At 36.5% G+C, this 16,987-nt stretch overlaps 2 protein-coding genes across 2 annotated transcripts; one reads left to right on the top strand and one right to left on the bottom strand.

Moving 5' to 3' along the window:
- Positions 1-613: 613 nt before the first annotated feature.
- LOC128680305 (mutS protein homolog 5-like) lies at positions 614-8,535 on the top strand. Its single transcript, XM_053763354.2, has 18 exons — positions 614-811; positions 1,123-1,195; positions 1,667-1,735; positions 2,228-2,432; positions 2,854-3,082; positions 3,415-3,585; positions 3,905-4,043; positions 4,307-4,369; positions 4,494-4,598; positions 4,679-4,775; positions 4,965-5,155; positions 5,330-5,375; positions 5,617-5,755; positions 6,010-6,230; positions 6,847-6,992; positions 7,218-7,430; positions 7,856-8,011; positions 8,342-8,535. Exons 1-18 carry the CDS (start codon positions 696-698, stop codon positions 8,441-8,443), a joined length of 2,481 nt encoding a protein of 826 aa, XP_053619329.1. The 5' UTR covers positions 614-695; the 3' UTR covers positions 8,444-8,535.
- Positions 8,536-8,774: 239 nt separating this feature from the next.
- On the bottom strand, positions 8,775-16,635 carry Uba5 (Ubiquitin-like activating enzyme 5). Its single transcript, XM_053759968.2, has 9 exons — positions 16,417-16,635; positions 15,976-16,111; positions 15,306-15,502; positions 14,965-15,151; positions 13,611-13,722; positions 13,194-13,291; positions 12,491-12,617; positions 11,199-11,272; positions 8,775-10,252 (listed from the first exon to the last, which is right to left on the bottom strand). The coding sequence occupies exons 1-9, from the start codon at positions 16,551-16,553 to the stop codon at positions 10,139-10,141; spliced, it is 1,182 nt and encodes a 393-aa protein (XP_053615943.1). The 5' UTR covers positions 16,554-16,635; the 3' UTR covers positions 8,775-10,138.
- Positions 16,636-16,987: the final 352 nt, after the last annotated feature.

The raw sequence follows: 16,987 nt of genomic DNA, 5'->3' as shown, positions 1-16,987 counted from the left end.
GAATTAGTTACCTATATATAATTATAATATTATTGTTTGTATGAATACAATTTTGTAAAAATAAAAATGTTTTTATTTTAATACCAACCTAAATTATTAATAACTGAATGATACCTATATTAATATATTAATTTCGTAAATACCTATTGATGGTATCAAAGCCCTTACCTTTTGCGATTTACGAATCAGCACAATCGATTTGACTCGCATTCGGGCTAACGATGTCTCGTCAAAATACTTCGCTTTCATTGTTATCGGTAAATGCCCTATTAACCCTTCTGAATAGGTCAAATGCGGCTGAACACGCCACATACTTGTCACTCTTGCCTAACAACTTTTTCTTAATTAGTGCAATCATGGATGGAAGTGTAAAGTGTTAAATTTATAACCAAGCTGCCAGAATTTGTAAGTACTATTATTTAACTAGGTAGTTAATTCAAGTAGGTACTGCTGTAATTGTGGCAAGTTCTTTTCTGGTATTGCAAATATGTAAACTGAACATGACAAAAATTAATTTACTGGCAGCTAAGAAAGTTTTTTTTTTTAAATAATGAATAAGAAATAATAATTTGACGTTTGTTTTCGGCGCGAAAAACGGAACCACTAGTTATTTAATCTCCTTTATGTTGAAAGTTGGTGTGTAAGTTCACATTAAATAACAGATTTTAATAATTTTTTTATTAAATAAGGAAATTATGACAGACATTATAGCTGATGCAGCGTCCGTCACAGTGTCTCGCCAAACATTGAGTAGCAGCGTAAATAATGTTGATTCTGACAACAGCCGCTTTGTGATTTCTAAATGTAGAAGGTAATGTAAACATAATACTATGAATATATATATACATAATATATGATTGCATTTTTTTGATATCACTAAAATGTTTTAACTCCCTGTGCTACAATTAGCACAGGGAATCAAAACATTTTAGTGATATCGTATATTCTAACCACATTAGGTACTTCAAAGACCAATAAAGCTATAATATAGACGACGGACGAGTGTAACTTATGAGATATACCTAACATACAATTAGCACAGGGGGTAAAACGTCTTAGTGATATCTAGTCTTTCAAGTCTTTTAAGTTTTGGAAAGTTCTTACTTAGCTCAATAATTTCAGAAATCCCAATTCTACGGCACTTGAAAATAATAATGAAAATGAAGAAACAACTGAAGATTCTGAAGTCGAAGAGGTAACATCATTCAAACAAATAAATATCATATATACAAAATCTTCTTTAGAATAGTTTTGATATCGAAAGTTAAGATAAACTTTAAAAAAATCCAAGATTTGCTAATATTTGGTCGGACTATTAGCACCAGTCTTACTTGTAATAGTAACTATATTTTTCCCAATCGATTCATATTCATATTATTTATTCGCCAACCAAGTGTTACAATCGATAATAGATAGATAACAAAACTCCTATACAAAACATAAAACCAAAATTGGTACTAAATAAATACATCATAACATAGCTCCAACCTACATCCAGCTATGTAAATAACCAGACACACCCCACTTTTTGCGGGGGTTACAGGGGAACAGGTCAACGAACTATGTATATTATTAGTATTTTAAAAATATTCATAATTTACTTCTACCCATTAGCTTAATTAAAACTAAAAACTATCAAATTAATTATTTTAATTACTGATGACAGCGTTTGCTGGCCGTCTACTGCCGGTCAGGGAAACTCGGCGCGGCCTGTTACACCCTTCAGACAGGAGAGGTGGGATATTTTTTAAACTTTTTAGGCCCTATTTCCATACAAATAAACACGTACGCATTACGCATTCGGTCTGCCTTTTTTGTAACAATTCATTCATTAGCTATTTTTAAGAGCTTAATATTAGAAACGTAAGTCATGATCGTGATTATTTACGTACTTAACACATTATCGCGGACACACGACTGCTATAGCAGTTATAAGAATTAAACTTGTTTTGAGTATCGTCTTTTTCTGGAATTTTTTTATTACTTTTTGGGGACACCTGTGCGAACACCAGACGGATGATCAGCGGATGATACGGGACATTTCACCCAGTTTATGAAATGTTAAAACTCAGCAATCATAATTTAAATTTATTTTATGTTCTCTTATGTTTTTATTGTTATGTTAAGCAAATGTTTTTGCAAATAAATTACCTTTGTTTTTGTCTTATCAAGTTTTACCAAGTTTTTAAAATACTTTAGTTACATTATAACCTTTTTTCCCTACCAGCTAATGGTCCTAGAAGAGATAGTGGACCGCGCACCAGACTTCCAAATGTTTGCTAACCTGTACCGCCAGATACAACCAGCGAAGGTCTTGTTGGAAGGGAAGTCTCAGGGGGCTTTCGTTGTCAAAGTGAAGCAGACTGTGTTTGACAGTGATTCAAGTGGCAGGGGAAACTGCAAGTTGATATTTGTGTCGGCTAGAGAATTCAGTAAGTATAATCACATCAGTTACGGTCTGACAACTAGGGATGTCGACAACCACGCGAAGGGGAAACGTAGGAAAGCGGACCTGAGCTTCGACGCTCAACGGCCGACGAAGGAAACAGGACGACGTTCAGATGAGGGAGAATCGCATCGGCTACTTACATTGTTAACGAAAGCTTCACGCAGGTTTATGAATTACGGTTAATGAATTCCTGCAAATTTTAGTAATTCGCCATTAAGTAGGTATGTTCCCTTAAAGTCTCCAAACACAAAGTTAATCAGAAAAATGTTCACTAGAACAGCAGTCAACTTCTCCCAGAATCAGAACATCCACGCTTTCAGCTTTCTAGGTCTTATTTCATAACAAAAACCTACAAGCCCAAAAATAAAATCATCTTGCGACAAAACCCGTAAAATTGTCTTTAGGTTTCGAAGCCTGCAAACGTCGCATCTACACTCTCTCTCTTCCCAACGAACCGGCCAACTGCACGGAGGCAGAACGCACAATATTCATCAGAACCGCAGTCAACTTCTCCCAGACTCAAAGCGTCCATGCCCTGGGAGCTCTGCTGAGGTACTTGGACCTGAACTGGTCGAGTTTGAGTATGGAGTTGCACAGCAAGCCGCAGTTCTTGAGCATTACAAAAATATCTTTGTAAGTATTTTATTCGGTTTCTGTCATGTTCTTCATTACATCCACGATGTTTAAAATAAATGTAGTTATTTCGGACTCGATTCTCACTCAATTTTACTATCACCAATTTTCTTCATGTTTTCTGCAGAAAATGCCTATCGAAAAAGTTCAATTCAACACGTCAATCGATTAAACTTTATCGCTTGAATATTTGCTTAAAACCCTCGAAAAAAACAATTAAATGAACTGCGAACAAGTGACCTCATAGTTCTTTAATTTCATATTTATATTTCACAAAATTTAACAAAGCTTCACAAATGCACGCATTTAATCTGTTTCATCATAATCCATAGGGCAGACATAGTAACAATGGATGAGGACACGTACAGTGGCCTGCAGATCTTCAGCTCAGTCTCTCATCCCAGCAACTTCAAGAAAGGCGTCCAGGGCAGCAACAAGGAAGGCCTAAGTTTGTTCCAAGTCTTCAGCAAGTGTAGCTCTAAGGTTGGCCAGAGTAGGATGAGGTGAGCGGACGTCTCCATCCGTATCGTCGCAATAAAAAATGGACTTTACCTTTAGCTTTTTCACAAGATTGTATCCATATTATCATTTCACTTCTGCGTAAACTGCAACGTTGATTCCTTTGGCTCATTTATAAAAATAAATATTTGTTGCATAAACAGAAAATAATATCAACATACATCAGTTGCAATGTAAGTAGTTTTTGTAGGTCCTCCTCATTCAGATTTTAGGAGGCAAGATTTTATATATCTATATCGGGCTCGATTCAGACAGAAATTTATTCATGATAAAAGAATATAAGGAATCTTGCCAACACTCTAGAATTTTCCTTCAACATCCAACGAGAGATCTCAACACTCTGAAGCGTAGACAGGACGTAGTGGCATTCTTCATGAGACCCCAGCATGAACCACTCATGAAGAACATCTGCTCTTCCTTGCGGTTCATCAAGAATGTGAACGTGAGTCATTATTTTGTCTTTATTATACTAATATAATAGATTGTTCTGTTGGAGCTGTTAACTGGCGCTCTCTCGTTTCAAAGACCAAAAGCCACTGGGTCAGAGGAGTATGTAATAGATCTTAGTTATCAGAATAAATGAATATTCAATTAAATTGTTTGACAAAGATGTCCAAGATTTCTAATATTTTATTTTTATGTTCTCAGATATACAATGTATTTTATAGCGTTTTTTAATTTTGTGTTTTTTTTTTTAACTTACAGGGTATATTAGCAAAGATAAAAGCACTTTCAGCTAAGCCATATCAGTGGAAATCGTTATATAATGTTAGTTTTTTTTTATGTAGCTCTCAGGTCCCACTGCTGGGCAAAAGCCTCCCCTCTTAATGTAATAATTATATAATGTTAGTATACTTCTTTAATAGTTTATTTCACGTTTACTAATTTTCAGACTCTCTACAATGCGGTACTAATTTGTGAGATGTGTGAAGGAGCAAATAATACAAGCGAATTTTTGGAGGAACTCGCCTCCTGTGATAACAACAAACTTTATGAAGTTCGTCTCTTCCTTGTTATATTGCTATAATTTTATTATTTTGCTAATCTATTTTCTCATTTATATGCTGTGCATTTTAGATGGCGTTATACATGAACAGAATAATCGATTTCGACTTGTCCAAATCAGAAGGAAAATTTACTGTAAAAGCTGGCGTAGACCCTGAGCTAGACAGAAGTAACAGAGTTATTAATACATACATTTATAAGTTAAAATTTGTGCTATGTTAATTTTCTGTCAAAAAAATAAAGCAATTGAGTTGGCTTATCAATATTACTTGCTCATTTGTAATCTCGTCGTAATTCACAAATAATTAAGTCATTTTCTCTCTATCAAAAATCAACAATTTAATTCTGCGTCAATCAGAAAAACAAACTATGGCAAGCCTGCACGGACTGATGTCAGAAACAGCCAAGATAGAGTTGGGGCGGCTGCCAGAGTTCATACAGGAATGCACCATGCTGTACATGCCACATCTAGGGTACCTGCTCGGAGTGAAGGCCTGGGCGGACAACTTGACGCCACAGCAGAAGGAGTTGCCTGAGATGAAGTTCATGGTAAACTTTGTCAAATATAACATGCCGTTGATCCATTTGAAATTGTACCACACGTAACAAATGGGAGAAATCATAGTCGTTTTTCTCAATTATTTAATGTTGACGATGATTTGCGAAATTAAAAAAAATATCATTTTTATGAATACGATGACATTAAATAAATTTTACTTACAGTTTCAAAATAACGACTACATCCATTACAAAAGCAAGGGTTGTGAAGGTAAGCTTTTTATATCACTTATTTTGAGTACAGGCACGTACCTCACCTAGGATTACGTCACCAGGATGAAGCACGAATATTTACAGGTCCTTGTGCTCGACTGTTATATAAATATTTCTGTCAAGTTTTGGGAGACACTTAAAGCTGACTGAAACTATTAAAAAACTCGTATGTCAGCCTAATTACGCGTAATTTAACGAAGAACTGATAAATAAATGTATGTTTGATTTTCTGTCTGTAGAACTAGACGTGATGATTGGTGATGCTTATCCAGAAATCGTAGCCCATGAGACTCGCATTATGATGCGGCTCACTGGGATAGTTCTAGAACACTTGCATACATTGGCTACTGTAATCGACAAATGTGCCGAACTGGATTGGTAAGAAGTTTCTCATTAAAAGTTTACCTTTTATTTAAAAATACGAGACTCACGTAAAGTCACAACCAATATTATTAATATTAACATAGCGACACAGTCATGTAGATTATAAATCGATTTGAAATATCTATTTTCCAATTTTACTAAGGTTTTGATAAGGTGCACCACAGGGTGGACTCTTAGATCCTTCAAATTTTCTTTTTATATTTGACTTTGGATAATTACAGTTACTAATGCTAAACTTGATATTGCAGCCTTATAGCAATATCGAAGGTCAGCAAAGAGCACAACTTCGTCCGACCTACGATGACCACAGACAAAAATATTAGCATAAAGCAAGGCAGACATCCTCTATATTCGATGACCTGCGAGAGTTACGTCGCTAATGACGCTGAAAGCAACCTGGAAGCGGGGCTTGTGAAGATTCTAACTGGACCGAATTCTAGCGGAAAGTCTGTATATATGAAGCAAATCGGTAAGAATGATATATGATTCTACTGAATTTATAACTTTGTTATATGATAGCAATACTTAGATGATATGAGCATTCTGAGGAACGACTGTGCTCTGAAGTGAAACAAGTGAAAAGTACAGGCAGCGTTTATGAAATTCCTTCCTATGTTATATTGTGTATCTCAGTAGTATTAGTTTTATTGACTGTTGTATGCAAAAAGCTTCAAAGACCTCTATATACCACAAAGAATTCGTTACTGACGTATAGGCATTTTTTTGTCTTTGTAACTCTGTCTTGGTCTTCTCAAATCCTTCTTCCTTCCTGTTCTTCCTTCATGTTGTATCAAGTGTCCTTAAAACTATTTCTCATTTGTATGTGCAGTTTGTTTAAAATCAAAATCAAAATAAAATCATTTATTCAGAAATTAGGCCTTCACAGACATTTTTTCACGTCATATTATAAATTAAATGATGTTTACCAAAGCTAGAAACTACTAGCATTTCGGAACGACCACTGCTGAGAAGAAATGCCGAAAGTAACTCATTCAAACAAGTACAATTTTAAAACCTATTCTGTTGAGAACCTCTTCGTTGCTTATTCTTTGTAATGAGGCTTAAATTAATTAATTTATTGACAGGTTTGATAGTATACTTGGCTCATATCGGCAGCTTCGTGCCGGCAGAGTCGGCGACTATCGGCGTAGTCAGCCACATCCATTCCCGCATTCAGTCCACAGAGTGTGTCGCAGCACATATGTCCGCCTTCCTCATCGACCTTCGACAGGTAAACTTGGCAAAAAAGCTGTAAAATTTTGTTAGTCATTCTAATTTCAGAAAAGTATCCTCAGTACGGCCCAAAAAAAATTAAAAAAAATCATCAACTTAGAATGACGTCAATCATTCACCATTTCCCTGACAGCATACTGTATTTGAGAGATTCTTGAATCTGATTATGATCGGTTTCTAAATGAAAACATGTTAGAAAGATTTATTGGCATTCTTTTTACAGATGGCATTAGCCCTCCAAGAATCAACATCGAACTCCCTCATAATCATAGACGAATTCGGCAAAGGCACCTCCGAAGTTGACGGCCTGTCTCTATTGGCGGCGTGTCTCAACACCCTCCTGTTTCAGAACGAAATGTGTCCACACGTAATTTTGTCGACACACTTCCTTAACCTGAAGGAGTATATTGTGGATACGCCGATCGTCAAGTTTTTGGTAAGTCGCTATTTGGAATTATGCACAATTTTCGAACGGTGCAGACAGACAGCTCTTTCGTGGAAATGTATGATGTTAAATATGCAATTCGTTCTCTTGTTTCTCTCGATATATGATTTCAAACTGAGAAAAAGGGTAATGATCCCAACAAAGAAGTACAAATGTTTTTATTTTTAACTTGATGTGTTTAGCCATGTCCGTAATGCTCATATAATATGACAAAGCTTATTCCCAAATCCAGCAAAATAAAATGGACCCCGAACATAAACATAAGGCAAACATAAATAATGCTGCATAATCGATATCGTTAACAAAAAATGTTTCCTTCTATCGAAGTCTTCAAGTCTCTTTTTCCTCTTTCTATCCTTTAATAGAAGTACTTCGTATTCCAACACTAGGACAATCAATTTCAAGTCATCTTCCAGAGATTCGAGCACATGCTCCAAGACGGCGAACCAGTATTTCTCTTTCAAGTAACAGAAGGAACGGCTGACAGCAGTTTTGCCCATCACGTCGCCGCAGCCAGTGGAATAGAATCCAGGGTCGTTGACCGCGCCAGAGCAGTCATGGCCGCTATGATGGTGACACGTCTCTCAGTGTTTCTTACTCATATTGTGCATATTTTTTCTATGTCATTGTCTGTGTCTAGTTGCAAAATGCAATTGTCTTGAATATATGAACAAAAGCTCCAAGACGGCAAACCAGTCCTCTTGTTCCAATTAACATGGCGGCTATGATGGTAACATGTTTCTCAGTGTTTCTCACTTATGTTGGATCATTTTGTCTACTATTGTCTATGACAGCACTGTATCAGTGAACTCTAGTCGCTGAATACACTCGCATTGATCATGTATGTTTTAACTGGATTAGTATTTCCCTAAATAGTTTTGTATTGATATTTAATATTTCAGAATAACACGTTGCCTCCAGCGAACAAGAAGATAACATCCAAATTGAGAACATTTACAGAGGCAATAAAGAATGAACTTCTGGTAGAAGATACTAATTCATAAAACAATATACTTAATTGTATTTTTTTTATCGTTTTATTATATCAAAATAACTTGCCTTCAGCCGAATTAAGTCAACTATAGCAAATCATCCACAATATCAGAACGTCTGCGTCGAGTCTGCACGTGTGCCCGTCTCACTCACAAATCTTACATGCGAAAGAGATGAAGCAAGTCCATCGCGTGTTATCAATTTCTGTCACTCGTGTGATTTGTAATTGATGACACAGCGCGCCCCTGCTCTCTTACGTCGAACTATAAGAATGGGAAGATGCCAACTCAATTTATGACAAAAACATAATTGGACGAATTCTCCAAACAATAAAAGACCATATATCGCCGAAGATATTTAATTCATATTAATAAAATTTGTTATATATTAAAGTACATTATGATATTCATTCGTAGCACTAACAACAATAATAAATATTTAATATAAAATACAAAATACGTCCAAAAAAATAATTACAACTTATGACTAACATCAGAATTTCGCTTACATCGACATCATATTAGACCAATAAATAGCAAGACATTTTTCAAGGACATCCACAACTTAAAAGGCAACTTAATTTGGAATTATTATCCTATATTTTTATGTAGCTATGTATGTAGTTTACAAGAAACTTACGCCTGTATGAAACGGGAAAATGCTAATCACAGTGGAATTAATAAATGATGGCATATATACAGAGCCAAGCAATTAAAAGTATTGGAGACAGGTTCATTATATACATATAATATGAGCTGTAAGAATTTTGGAAATTCCATCCCCAAGAGCGATGAGTGAAATTGACATACAAGCGGGTGAAGCCGCTACAAAAAGCTAGTTATATATATGGCAGAATACTTTTAAATATACTCGCACACAAGTGCACAATACTAATGATCAGAGCTTTTTTGGACATAGACCTTTCTTCACACCAACGTCTCTCACGGCAAATTCAATTACCTTACTAATTGAGAAACTTACGTTTCTCACAGGACAACACCTGTTTCTCGTGGTTATAGGAATAGAAACAATGTTTAAATATTTGTGGATGTCCACAATTATATTTTTCTCGAGATCTTGGTAATTCATTTGGAATGTTGTCGAAAGCTAGAAAAATGCCACGTTGCACATAGAAAGCTATGTGTGCTTAGCTACTACATATATATTTATAAATCTATTTTGGCCCTTGATTTTGTATCAAAATATACATTTCAGGATTTTCTTATATACATTTGCTAATTTAGACATAAATGAAAAATGTTGTGTACCAAACGGGGAATATAATAGAAATACAACGTAATATTTAAAAAATCTATGGATAAATTTCGCTTTCATTGTACATCTAGGTTGTACCATCATTCTAATAAATAATCTAAAACTTTTTGTCCATAAATTCGTTATAAACATTCATAAGAAAGCGATTTAAGAAACATAAATATTGTTACTCAAATTAATAAAAGCTTCTGTGCGCAAAGAGAGCAAACAAACAAAGAGACACCACGAAAACGCGCGTCAATACAAGAACTATCAATAACAGATCAGTCACATGGTGTTATCATTGACGCGTCTGCGGAATTTGTACATATGTAATTATTTCATTTGCCACATAGTAAATATAACATGATATTACATATTAGTCTGCTGTTGCCGAAATAACCGCTTATTTTACGGGAAAATTGGTGAGAATCATCTATATTCCTTTCATTTTACATAGATTTCATCTGTTGCATGAGCTCCTCTAGTGATAGTTCCGACGCGGCCACCGCCCCTCCGGTGCTCGATTCTGGGGTGCTATTGTCTACAGGAATGCTGTACGCCACCTGATTTGTAAAAACGTAATTTACCAACCACGGCAATATTTAATTAAAAATAATATTATCTATACTATTATTATAAAGAGGTAAGCCTTTGTGAGTTTGTATGTTTGAGGCGGGTAATCTCCGAAACTATAGAACAGATTTCAAAAATTCTTTCACCATTAGAAAGGTACATTATGCAAGATTGCTATAGACTATATTTTATCTCACAATTCCAACGGGAGCGAAGCCCCGAGCAACATCTAGTAATAAATGCAAAAGTAAGTTTGTTTGTTAGTTATATCTTCACGCATTATCTACTGGACCGATTGTTATGAAATTTGGTACACAGGTAGAAAATAATATAGAATAACACTTAAGGTACTTTTTATCCCGAAATTACCACGGGAGAGAAGCCCCCGGGGGGCAGCTAATTTAATTAAAAATCTAAAAGAGATGATAGTCTGATAATTTCAGAAGTTATAAAAAGAAGTGGAAAGAAAAGACAAAGACAAGAGGAAAAAATAGCCCCGTAAAAAAACTCCTCGTATATACAGGGTTATTGGTACCTAACGCATAACCTACCAAAGGCGCATAAGGTACATAGAGACTAACATCTTTCGTTCTACGACTTTTGTCTAAATGTAATAAATAAATAAAAAAGTTTTAATGTCGTTTCTATAACTCTATGTTCGAACGTTAATACGTTATAAAACGTTAACTCTATGTTCGACTCCGCTACATAACGAACTGTCTCGTGTTGCTTGGCTATTATATAGAGTTAAGATGTGTAGAATCGCAAATTAGATATGTTTTTTATATGAAAAAAAAAACTACTATCACGAGAAATCTTAGAATAAAAGTGGCTTGTTTCGATGTACCCAAGTAGTCTTTAGGAGGTTTTGTGTTTGATACAAGTAACCCTGTATATATCTATGGAAGTGATATTAGGATTTTTTAAATTGCTTACCTGAACACCATCAGCCAGCTTTAAGTTGGATGTGTCGTCATCTTCAGGCGAGTTCTCGTCCACGAGACTGATACCTGAAAATATTTAATAAATAAAATAAAAACAAGATTTATCTTAAATTTTTACAATCAATAAAATTATGATACATAATTAAATAGTATTTGTAAGTATATATATATTATATATATTATATATATATATTATATATATATACTATATTTATTTAATGTCATAATATATTAGGACAAATCACACAGATTGAGCTAGCCCCAAAGTAAGTTCTAGACTTGTGCCATGGGATTCTAACTCAACGATACCATATTTTATAACAAATACATATATAGATAAATATCCAAGACCCAGGCCAATCAGAAAAAGATCATTTTCCATCATGACCCGACCGGGGATCGAACCCGGGACCTCTCGGTTCAGAGGCGAGCACTTTACCACTGCGCCACCGAGGTCGTCTAAAATATAGAATATAGTGTGCATGTGTGTCTATATTTTGGGATTTGAAAATATATGTTTAATGTTAAAGTCAAGAATGAACAGAACAGGTTAATGCTATACAGCATTTTATTATGTATGATTCTATGTTTTGCAAATAAATCTTTATCGAATGGGAAATATTCATAGCACTTACAATTAAGTTCAAGATAGGGCGCCACTGGGCCTAAATAATGGCTTAAACATGTAATGCCAGCTCCACACAATAGTTTGCCAAACTTTGGCGGATTCGGTAAACATTGCTGGTTTTTCATTGTGGTAAATAAAAGCACTCATACCAACTACGCAATGTTCACGCATTCGCGTCGGCATGTGTCTGAGTTCGGCGATGGTGTGGAGTGGATTAGCACAATAATATTTCTCAGGTCACAGAACTCTAACTTAAAACTAACTTTTAAATTACTTTAAATGAAATTATGATTAGTCAGATAGGTGCGGTATAAGTGGTATATTTGCTCTGGATTATCTAATCCGCTTCACTATCTAGTGAAGCGGTGGTGGTGTAATGGTTAAGTGGATCGAAAGGTCTCAAGTTCGTATCCTACTCGCGCCACATGAGTTTGTATACCAATCTGACTCATATATAGTAGTTTTCATCGACCTGGAAACCTGCACACTGCTTGATTATCAACTTGTGTGTGAAATTGGAGAAGGCAACGGCGAAACACTCCATTAACAATGCCAAGAGTTGTGTGTGTTTCATCCCACGTAATGACCACGACCCTCAGCCATGAGGAATACGGAGCTAAAAGAGGGACAAATAGATTAGTATCTGAATGTCTCACCCCATTCGTTGTCGGCGTGTGCGGGCGCGGCGTCCTCGAGCACCTCCGTGGCGACCTCCACCGGCGGCCGCGCGCGCGCCTGCGTCTGCCGCGCGCGGCAGAAGCTGTCGTCACATTGCGGGTTGGGCTACAAATACGTCACGTTATTTCATACTAACGCAATCGATCTATAATGCTCACATCATTAAAAAACACCGTTTGTTCAAGAGTTTTGACAATACGTTATATTATAGAAATGATTTTTTTGTTGCGCTTTTGTGTTAATGCCACCGCCGTGCCCCTCGCCCGCAAAAAATAAGATTTATTTTTGTATAAAAGTAAAATGTAACGAATTATCAAAATTCGTATTCGTAGGAAAAATATTTATATTTTAATGCCAAGTATATAATCCAGCGAGGCTTTTTATGTTATAAAAATAACTCTTAATACGAGAAACTGACAAAATATGTTTGCTCACAATAATATTATAACATAAATATCTTAATTATTTATTATAACATACATTTGAAAGCTAGATAAGTTTATATTAGAGATCCCCCATGAGGCTGACATAGTAACACAAAATGCAAGCCTTGTCAAAAATTTAGAAGAAGAAAAAACATACATTTAAATATGTGTTTCGATTTTTTGGTATTTGTTGATTTTGAGTTAGTTAATGCCCGTTTTACGACCAGGCGCTTTTACAAAATAGTGTAAAACTTACTTTCAAACTCATGATAGGGAAGAAATCGGTAAGCGCGCTGTATCCCAAGTAGTGGGTCACCGTGCCGAACTCTAGCAGGTATTTTAATGTGTTTTGAACTGCAACAAACACAATATTAAAGATATTTTGATGATGTTATATAATTTCTCGTGGTTTCTCGCACTAAAGACTGATAAAACAAAATTTTCATGATTTCTCGCATTATTCACACTTTTGATAGAAACGAATTTCTCGTGATTTCTCATTGTTGGAGTATTCATAACTAAGCAATTATAAACTGTAACTTGTTTCTCATGACTTCTCGCACTATAATCTAATAACAAGAGGGTTACTCGTGATATCCTGTTTACTGCTTGGCAATTTAAACAAAAAAAATGAAAACAAATGGATAATAGTGAGTTTTTCGCGGTTTCTCACCGAGGAAACCGGCGACGATGCCCATGGTGGTGGGCAGGCTGGCGGCGCACACGCCCTCGCGCTTCAGCGTACGCTCGTCGATCTTGGACGCCACCACCAGCGGCGGCGCGCACTACGGTATTCAAAGCATATATTAAACATATATAACGCGTGTTTTCGCGAAGGGGAAAAAGAAAAAACTTTATCACTTCTCAGGCTTGTTTTGAGATTTACATTATGATTAGATGTAATTAAGCCACCTAAAATAAGACTTTATGCTATAGTGCAGAAAGTAAAATCCCAGACTACATATTTCTGTTTTGCTCAAGAGCAAAAATGTTAAAACTTTGTCAGGCTAATCAGTTTATAATTATGTTGCCAGTAATCTAATAAGCCAAAACAAACAGACTCTCTCATCTACAAATATTAGAATGCTTATTGATATGTTTAACAATAGCAACCATATACCAACACCCCTTAACACCTCGCTCAACATTCAAAATTTCTGCTATATAATGCATGTTTCATGAGACATTGTACTACATTGTAAAATAGCAGAGTGTATAGCAATTATCCACGCAGCAATGGAAATTACTAGGAAAAAGGTAATAGATATGTCTATCATAATACTGTCCGACAGTGCGGCCGTCCCACACGCCCTGCGTCGTGCCTACGTGGACTCTGCACTCATACTGGACTGTCACGAATCCTTGGAAAACCTCTGTAAGTATAACTCAGTCACCCTCCAATGGATTAAAGGTCACAGCAATTCGCTGGGCAACGATGCAGCAGACGAGCTTGCGAGAAGGGGATCTAGCCGCCCCCCTGTGGGCCCTCTGCCGATGGCTCCGATCCGTTTCGCGCAGGTTCGATCCTGGATCCGCTCACGCATAAGTGAGGAACAAACCCAAATATGGCAGACCTTGGAGACATGTCGACAACCCAGGGAAGCACTACCTGACTGGGACAGTCATTACTCAAGACGTCTGATCTCACTACCAAGGAGGTATCTACGCATCATGGTTGGCATCATTACTGGTCATTGTGCACTAAACAAACACCTTTTCACCCTAGGTCTTACAGACAGCCCACTATGCAGAGCATGCATGGAGGCTGAGGAAACTGCAAGCCACCTCCTCCTGGAATGTAGTGGCGTTGCATCAACAAGACAAGAGTTCCTGGGAAATCCAGGGACCATGAGCGAAACCTGCCGTTCACCATCGGCGGTGCTCCGCTTCCTGAAGGAGCTGGGCTGGCTGGAATGATCAGCGGCTCAGACTCCGCACGCAGAAAGGGCCCAGGCTAGAGGCCTAACTGCGGAAAACAGTCCTCGAGGGAAGTAAGTAAGTATTGTAAAATAAGATTTTAAACTCACAGCAAAGCACGCAGTCTCTCCAGGGACAATGAACTGTATGTGGCCAGATACAGCATTCTCGCTGACTCCGGACTCAAACCACTTCTGGTTGAGCTCATTGCAGGCCATGTTGATGGCCATGCGGGCCTCGAAGTTGTCCACACAGCTCAGCACCAGCTCCACTGGACCTCCGCTCAGGCTTCCTGTCCTGCAATCAATAATTCCTGTCATATTTCTATAGAAATAAGTAGTACCTTAGCTATTCACGAAATTCTGTGCTATATTTAGTGTAATAGAATGTTAATGCTTACTGTTAACAATTTTCAGTAAGACCGCCGAAAATAAATAAGTTACTAACAAACCTGATGGTGTCACAGAAGTTCTGAAAGTTATCCACTGTAGTAATGTTATAGTTGTATGCGTCAATGGCCACATCAGGATTGATATTCTGCAACGTGGCAGCGGCTGCATCCACTTTGCTGAGACCGGCCTGGTGCGGTTGGAAGAAAAGCCGGTTCATGTTCGCCAGTTCCACTTTGTCATAGTCGAACAGGATCAGCTGAGAATAAGGAAAACAACCGCAACAATAGAATTTATATTAGTAATCATTTGTCCAGCCCATACTGTAGTGAGACATTGAAATGCCTAATGATGAAATTGATTTGATTGTGAGAATAGATTTCACAAAATAGGTAATATACAGCAAAGCATTTTTATATTGAAATGCTTGTCTGCCCACAATAATGTTATTGTGGGATAACACAATGACAACGCACAACAATATAAAGATCAGAATTTAAATTTATTTAAAAAGCACCCCAGGTCTTTACTGATTGATAAATGTTATTATAATTTGAACAAATTTTTTTAACGATACTATATAACTCTCCCAGTGATGGTGTTTCACCATACAAAATTTATATCACTACTGGCATTGCAGGGCTTTATATTCAGGTCGAGAAAATCGTAAAATGAGAAAATCGTAAAATGAAAAAATGGTATTTGCAGTTGCATTAGTCAAAGATAACGTACCTTTCCGATCCCACATCTGGTCAGCATTTCAGCAGTGACACTGCCGACTCCCCCCACTCCTACTACAGCCACCGACATCTTCCTTATCTTCTCATAGTTGTCTACTATACCCATCCTTTTTAGGGCCATCAAACGACTGTTGAGAAAACATGTATAACACAGTAAATAAATGTTCACAATACTGCTTGAGGATGACAAGAGACTCGATTTGGTATTAAAGTTCATTGGTTTTTTTAGTAAATAAGTGTGCAATATGTTTATATGTAGTTTTGAATCATTTCACGCTTTGTCAATGATTCAACATATTGCAGTAAATTTCTACCATTTTAAAGCCAACACTAACGAAAAACTTGGGTCCATAAGATTCGAATATTGTGCTTATGGTAAATTAATTATTGTAATGCAGGTAGTTAAGAAATAAAGCTGTAAAAATCTGAAAACCTGTAAGGGTTTGAGTCGACAACTTCGGATGACATAACATCGATTTTCTGGCGCACAGGTCCAACATTTCCTTGGGCAGCGGCTAGCTTAGCCTCCAATTCTTTCACTTTCTTCTGCAATTGCTCTACCGTCGCCATTTTAACTTCTTTTTCTGCAAAAACCCGATATTTCCTTGCAGAACTGAAACAACACACGAAAAACTGTCAACATTAAAAACTGTCAAATTGACACTACAACAGCTGCCACGAAGTAAACTGCATTCATTTGTTCATATAATTTCACGGTGCGTTCACATTTAAGTAAATTACGCGAAACCCTAAATATATAAGAACTTTTCTTATATGTGGAAAAACCAGACCCCTCGCCTACATGAATTCTTGAAACTAGTTATTCACAAGTAGAATAGTTGTCTTCTTAGCTATCCTTAAATCGAAAATTATACGGTTTACTTTTCTATTGACTCCACTTAGAGATGTTGAATTCAATAATAGAACTTTTAATTCAGACATGTTTAAATAAGCATGAATAGTGTCAACAGAGATCCTCCCATACTAAACATCTACTACGCCAT

Source organism: Plodia interpunctella, chromosome 2 (genome assembly GCF_027563975.2).
Source record: "Plodia interpunctella isolate USDA-ARS_2022_Savannah chromosome 2, ilPloInte3.2, whole genome shotgun sequence".
Taxonomy (NCBI): domain Eukaryota; kingdom Metazoa; phylum Arthropoda; class Insecta; order Lepidoptera; family Pyralidae; genus Plodia; species Plodia interpunctella.
This window is presented reverse-complemented; position numbering and strand designations above follow the sequence as displayed.